Source organism: Nannobrachium achirus, assembly GCF_963921795.1.
Source record: "Nannobrachium achirus genome assembly, contig: SCAFFOLD_96, whole genome shotgun sequence".
Taxonomy (NCBI): domain Eukaryota; kingdom Metazoa; phylum Chordata; class Actinopteri; order Myctophiformes; family Myctophidae; genus Nannobrachium; species Nannobrachium achirus.
In genome coordinates this window covers 77,104-84,279 of record NW_027664825.1, presented here as the reverse complement: position 1 = coordinate 84,279, position 7,176 = coordinate 77,104, and the positions used below count along the sequence as shown (strand labels likewise).

Below are 7,176 nucleotides of genomic sequence, written 5' to 3'. Positions count from 1 at the left end.
GTGTCTCTGAGAAAAAAAAAATAATGCGTTGATTGATTGATTGATTGATTGATTGAAGACTTAATTAGAATTTTTTGCAAAGGAAAAGGTACAGTTTCATGAGGGTACAGTTCACTGGTACAAGGTCAACTAAAAGGAGATCCTAGAAAAGCACTTGGCTTATTTACACAGGAAACCATTGAAGTATCATATAACATTGAATGACAGACGGATAGAACACAGTACTATGCAGTAGATAGTCAGGGGAAAAAAGGAACATTAGGTGACTAAATCTACTAAAAAATTGAGTAGATTTAGTCGCCTAAAATCTTATGACATTTAGTCGACTAAAATTAGACTAAAACTAAACATTTTCAGGTGACTAAATTATGACTAAAACGAAATGACATTTTATTCAAAAGACTATGACTAAAACTAAATTAAAATTTGCTGTCAAAACAACACTTTGAAGAGGAGCAGATCTACAAAAAACAGTGCAAAAGAATATATATATACAGTGCTGTTATTTGCTCCAAATGCTTTACACCCTGTGTGTGCAGTGTATATGTCACGGTTTGTTAGAGAAACAGTACGGTCGAGAAACGGAGCACTCGTGGTGCGGCACAGGGCGGAACAAGCGGTCGCCACAACAACGTCCTCCAGGCGGAGCCGCTCGATTGTCCACGACATTGCAAGCGGCGCGAAGGCCAGCGGACCTTGGTCCTGCTCTTGGCCCCCGAGCGCCGCAGGCGCGAGTGGCCGCGAGTTACGAAGCCGTGGTGAATGCAATCGTTATATTTATGCCCAGGCCGTAGGGCCTGGGCAAGCCCACGATAAACGCTCATAGTAAGCTAATGGCTAAGCTAATGGTTAAGCTAATGGCTAAGCTAATGGCTAAACACCGCCGAGCTAGGCTAGTAAATAAAGAAAGAGAGTCGCAAACGAGTGACGTCAGCGCCTGCACTAGTGAATGGCTGTCGTCGCCATCTGGTGGTGATTAGTGTGTGGTGAACGACAAAACAAGCGCTCTTACAATGAACGTCCTGAGTTACCCAAACATACTGTAACATATATATATATATATATATATATATATATAATGTGACATAACTCTGTTTACACAATGCTGTACCCCCTCCAACTGTATATGTTCCCCATTTTCAACTGTTTTTATTTTATTTGTGACACTTCCCAGACAGCACAGCGGCGTCGCGCCTATTTAGCTTCGGCGGACAGCGCGACTTGGACGCAATGGGCCTCATTGGACCTCGCTACGTCCGCTACGTCCGCGCTGTACAGCAGCGCTGTGTGATGCTCATTGGGAAGATGCATTTGCTACGTCGCTGGCGATGCGGCAACGACATATCTACGCTCTCTGCGCGATATTAATGCCTACGGTTGGACGCTTATTCTCCCTCCCCCCTCTCTTCTCCCTCCCGTCACCCCTTCTCCCCTCCCCTCACGCTCCCTTCTCACCCCATCCATTCTACACTTGCAAATGATGTTACTATGGTTTGTATTCTTACCTGCTAACTGCTGTCCTTACTGGCTGCTGCACCTGGTAATGGAAGACTTTCCTATGTTCAGTTAAAACGCAACCATAAAAACCCTAATAAAAAGGGGCATTGTTGTGAAAAATCAGACCATCACGTACGTCCTAATAAACTTTAACTCCAAGAAGTGCAGGGCAGCACCAACAACAGCAGTAGTGTGAAAACGTACATCAATCGATCCCAGAGCATCACAACAGGGCAGGCAAAGCTAGTCAACAGATGCACACATCGAACGGAGGATCTAAACATAACAGTGAGACATGATGCAGTATTCAATATTTCATATTTATTTAACTGTTATTGTATATGCAGCAATAAACCTTCAAGCAATTGATAGAAAACAGATAGGCCTACATTTAAAATTGCCCTATTTAAGTTCCTATCACACAAACATTTGGAGGACCCCCGGTAGTAAATCTGAGGACCCCCTGTTGAAGACCCCTGATATAAGTTTAAAAAAAAAAATCAGTATTCAAACATTTATGTACCAGAACAAATGTAGGCTATATACCATAATTATATAATGCACTTAACCATTTCCAATCAAATTTGAATGGAACAAGAACTCTTCACTGAGAGTAAAAACATTCACTGAAAAGGTAGGCCTTATGTTGGTGAAATGATCAGGCCATCACATAGTTTCCCAATGAACTTTACTTAACTAGCAGCAGCAACAAGAGAACGATGCCCCAAAAAAAACCCACAGAGCAGAATAGAACACCAGTCAGACAGTAAGACTTAACAGGCCTAGTAACATACCCCCCCAACCCTGTCAAACCCCCCCCCCCCCATCCCCCCACCCCAATGTCTACAGGGGCCTTTCGTTTGTGTGCACCAGAGGTATCGCAACAAATCTGTCCTCAAAAGGTACGAGAAACATTTTGTGTTCTATGTCCTCAATGTTGCACACCTCTGTTATAGCCGACATATGACCTACCACACTGATGCCAAATGTGTTGGATGGCAGTGGGTATTCGAAGAATGATCCTTGATTCCCAAGCTTCCTAAAAACAACGTAGGATTTGTCCCTGCTGGAAATTATGTTGAGGGCTTTTGCAATAGAGCCCCCAATGGAGACGTGTTGGATGGCAGTGGGTATTCGAAGAATGATCCTTGATTCCCAAGCTTCCTAAAAACAACGTAGGATTTGTCCCTGCTGGAAATTATGTTGAGGGCTTTTGCAATAGAGCCCCCAATGGAGACGTAGCAGTTTGCCCTGTCCAACTTCAATGTGAATTTGTGCCCTATTTTCACTTCACGATATTGTGTGAATTCTGTACCAGAAAAGTACTCTGGTACAGGTCCAGAGAGGTGTTGCAACAAGAGAACGATGCCCCAAAAAAACCCACAGAGCAGAATAGAACACCAGTCAGACAGTAAGACTTAACAGGCCTAGTAACATTATTAAATTAACTGAAAAATTATGCATATATTGTGTAGCTCATTAGGTGTTTAAAATGTTTTTTTTTTTTTAACAGTTCCTCATTTTGCTGTGGGCCGCTTGACAAACCCCTCCAGGATCACTGCATGTCACCGGACCACCAGGCACATTTTGAGAACCACTTCCTTACGATATTCACATAAAGAATACAGCCTGTTCTAAATGAAATGATCAAATATCTATAATGTCTATAATAGACACACAAATTGCCTTCGGTATTCTGTCCTCCCTTATTTAAATTATGTATTTACCCAAGTGCTGCCTGGGTTCAGTGGCTGGTTAATTACAACATATAGCCTTCTGTGAGCCCATCATTATGAGGGTACATTCATGTTCCTGGGTCAGTAGCTACGATGGTGGGGCCATCAGAGATCTTGAAAAGGCACCGGCCCAGAGGACCCTTAATGTCTACCCCTGATGTATTATCCTCATATCTCCATATTTCAAGAAAATATTTCAGAAAAAGAATGACCTACTAAATCATATACAACTATATATACAAAGCCAGCCCAGTCTGTGTCTCCAGTCATACACAGCTTGCTAGCCATGGCGGGCCAGAGGCCGGCTCCGGAAGACTGCAGGGGGACTTGCAGCACCCCATGCTGCGGTAGTCATCCATGTGTTGATGGGGCGCACGAGCTGGATCTCAGCGAGAACGCTAGCAGTCGCAGAACCAGGGGCTGAGGGCCAGCTGCACACAAGTGCAGACCGTGTGCAGGCTGCTGAAGATCTGGGGGAACGCACACGCCACGCACGCACGCCACGCACGCCACGCACGCCACGCACGCCCACACACACACACACACACACACACACACACACACACACACACACACACACACACACACACACACACACACACACACACACAGAGAGAGCACAGTGATATTTAATTATCTGGATAAAATAAGAGTTAAATGGCTCTATATTGTGAAAGTGATTTTGATCGGCATTAATACAGAGAGCATTGATGGATTGTAGCACAGTATTCAAGATCAAGTGTGTGTGTGTGTGTGTGTGTGTACCTGATAGATGTGGTTGAGTTTGAAGTGTTTGAGAAGCAACAGCAGGATGGCAGAGATGGCCTTCACGATGATCTCTTTGTGGCGATTGACATCAACACAGAGATTCATGTAACAGCCCCCCGGATTGATAGAGGACGTTAATGATGAGACAGTAGAGTTCCAAACAGATGCTGCTTTATTGTGGTGAAGCACCTGGTAGCACCGTGAAACTAGACAAATATGACAAAAAGAAATATGCATATTAAAGTGGGTCTAGTTACATAAATAATACAAAAGGTTGTCAAACAGTTGACCAAAGAAATAAACTACAGTTTGGCCTGACAACAAACAGACAAGATGCACTTTAAACTGTACAAATTGGACCTCTTAATACAATAAAACAATATTAATATGAAATTCACCATGAAAGTAAACAAACATAACCCTAAAGACAACCTGCAAGTTGCATTCCTTTAACATGGCATAATTGTAAATGAGTGAAAACACAGAAGAAATGGGGGTACTCTGCCACCTAGTGGACCTTTTAAAACACTACATACCAAAACTGCAGGAATCAGATCAACAGTAATTAATCAATAGAAAAAAGGACAACTGTGACCGCAAGCAAATAGTAATAACCTTTAGTTGGTGGTCATATACAATTCATGCTCTGCAACACTGTGGTTCTGCAGCCACAAATACATATTCCCATAAGTTCTACAGTTTCACTGGGATTGTGAGTGCATCACATTATCAACAGGCATATTAACAACCATTTAGGCTTGAGGCTGATTCTAAAACACTTTCTAAAGCCTGACCTAAGTTTTCTGAAAACACAAATAGTATTACAAATTTACAAAAACAAATGTTGCTACATACTGTACAGTACATGTACTACACAACAATGTGTTCCCATCCATAATGGGTTAAATCCATAAAAGACTGTGTCACCACTTTAACCATTATTTTTTGGCTACTGGTATTCAAAAATAGCAGATCTACAAGCTCATATCTGGGGGTCCCTGGAACATATTTTGAGATGGGGGTCAGCTGCAAAATACATATAATCTTGGGGGTCCTTGACATGAAAAGGTTAAAACTACATTAGGCAGCAGAAATTAAAGGAAAGGTCCAGCCAAGTTTGTGTTTACATATTCAGATCTTTGAGCAATGGAGTATTTAAGTTATAACAATTTGTTGGAGTACTTTGGTCGCGTCGTTTAAATCACACCCAAAACTATGTCTTGAATGCCATGGCCTCTTGTGTATTATTGCTTTAATTATTACATTGCAAGGAGCTCTCTACTGGAACCGTTGACTCCCCCCCCGACCCGACTCTGGATAAGCGGAATGTGGGTGTGAAACGAATCAATCAAAGATTTAAGTCATCTTTTTACTGGTTCATTTTAACATTGGTTGGAGAGGTGGTTGCTGACATTACATCATTATCTTGTATTTCTGTATTATAGCTGTAGGAAAGAAAGAACTTAGGAATACACTTGCAGTGGAGTGTTATTGGTCCAACTCTCAGAACCTCAGTCTGTGTATTTTTTTTAAATATATATTTAGGGGGGCTTTTTCCGCTTTTATTGGTATACAATAGACTGATATGACATGGGGAGAGAGAAGCTTGTTAGGATCTTTACCAGCCTAGGTGCCCAGACTGCTACGCCAGCTGTCTGAATTAGGAGTCCAGGGCAGCCTGACGGAGGGTGTGGGATGGGTGGAGACATGACCTCGTCCCTCTCCAGGGGGAATGGCTCTGCCTCTATGGAGTTGCCGTTGTCATCTTTATCCTTGTGGGGTCGTCGGCCTTGTAAGGGTCTTTATCGTTGAATGTGTCCAGGTTGTCTTGCTTTATCAGGGACTGTAATTCCAGAGGACAAGGTGATGAGCACTGAAAACAGCCTGACGACATGTCATCAAAGCTGTTCCCGTACGGTTCTTTGTTTTGAGACCGAGGAGGAGGTGCAGGAGTGACGCTTACCTTGTGCCCGTTTCTGCTGCTGTTCTATGAAGTCTGAAGCAGATGCAGGGGGAGACGCAGCTCCCATGCTCCTCACCACCCTGATGCTGTCCTCCAGCAGTGGAGGCAAGCCCAGCCCCTGGCGCTTAGGCACCTTGATGCCCTGGAACTGCTCGAATCCTCCAGCGTGAACTGAAAGAGCAATGAGAGGTTTTCATGGATTAAAGATAAATTAACTCACAGCTGAAAAGTCCTAATCTACAATTTGTGAAATGGCATCAAAGGCGCCACACAAGTGCCATGTTTCATTAACAATTAGCACAATATGTAAAATAAGGATGATGTTTTGGTAGCCATACAGCCTACCAGAAATTGCATAGATTGAGGCTTTAATGTTTGCTTTTATGAAATATCTGAGATAATTAGGGTTTTCTGGAAGATTTAATGTATATACCAGTTTGACCTCTTAGAATACACTTTCATCCCTAAAATAACTAATACCTGTTGGGTTGTAAGCTTGTAGATAGCCTATTTTTGCTGCGCAACATGCTTCCATAGAAGGCATGCTGCTATGGAAACCAAAAGAGAAATCTGTCGAGGCGACCATGGGGCTTGATAATGGATTTTCAATGTAAGCAAAACGGTAAGAATGTCAATGGCATCTCACCAGTATACGTTTCCAAAGCAACAGTAATGCCTTCTTCATGGCAAAGTGTGGGGCGTGACCACTGTAGAACTTGATGACCATCCCAAAGAGCATGACAGAAATGGGCTTGTTGTTGTACAGCGGAGACCCTGGTTGAAGAGAGGAAATGGTCGAATTAGATTTAAAATGGGACTTGGACACAGTCAAACATTACACACAGTATTGAACATCACACATAATCACACCATGATGTGTGCATCCACAGCATATACTGTTATTGAAGCTAATCGTCTCCCTCTCACACAGTCACACACACCTCTCTAGTTGCATAGATGCCATTTGTTTTATTTAATTGAATTACTTGTTATATGATAGCTAATGATCTTCTTGATTATTATATCCACCCGTTTCCGCAACAATATACTCGAGCATTATCTGTAGGACACTTCAGGTTAACAGCAGACCTCCAAGTCCAAGCACACATCGCATCTTCAACAAGCTGCGAGCTTGTTGCATGTTCAATGATGTGTCTCACTTGACTGGAAAAATAGCGCCACGACTGCTTATTTCAAACTATATCTCCCAAA

At 42.7% G+C, this 7,176-nt stretch overlaps 1 protein-coding gene across 1 annotated transcript; it reads right to left on the bottom strand.

The window, feature by feature from the left end:
* Nucleotides 1–2,373: 2,373 nt before the first annotated feature.
* LOC308280775 (striatin-interacting protein 1 homolog) lies at nt 2,374–6,919 on the bottom strand (the record flags this gene model as incomplete). The annotated part of the gene is made up of 6 exons (XM_080755093.1): nt 2,374–3,703; nt 3,999–4,207; nt 5,624–5,844; nt 5,965–6,135; nt 6,611–6,738; nt 6,906–6,919. 4 exons carry the CDS (start codon nt 6,917–6,919, stop codon nt 5,804–5,806), a joined length of 354 nt encoding a protein of 117 aa, XP_080611219.1. The 3' UTR covers nt 2,374–3,703; nt 3,999–4,207; nt 5,624–5,803.
* Between the last annotated feature and the right edge of the window lie 257 nt (nt 6,920–7,176).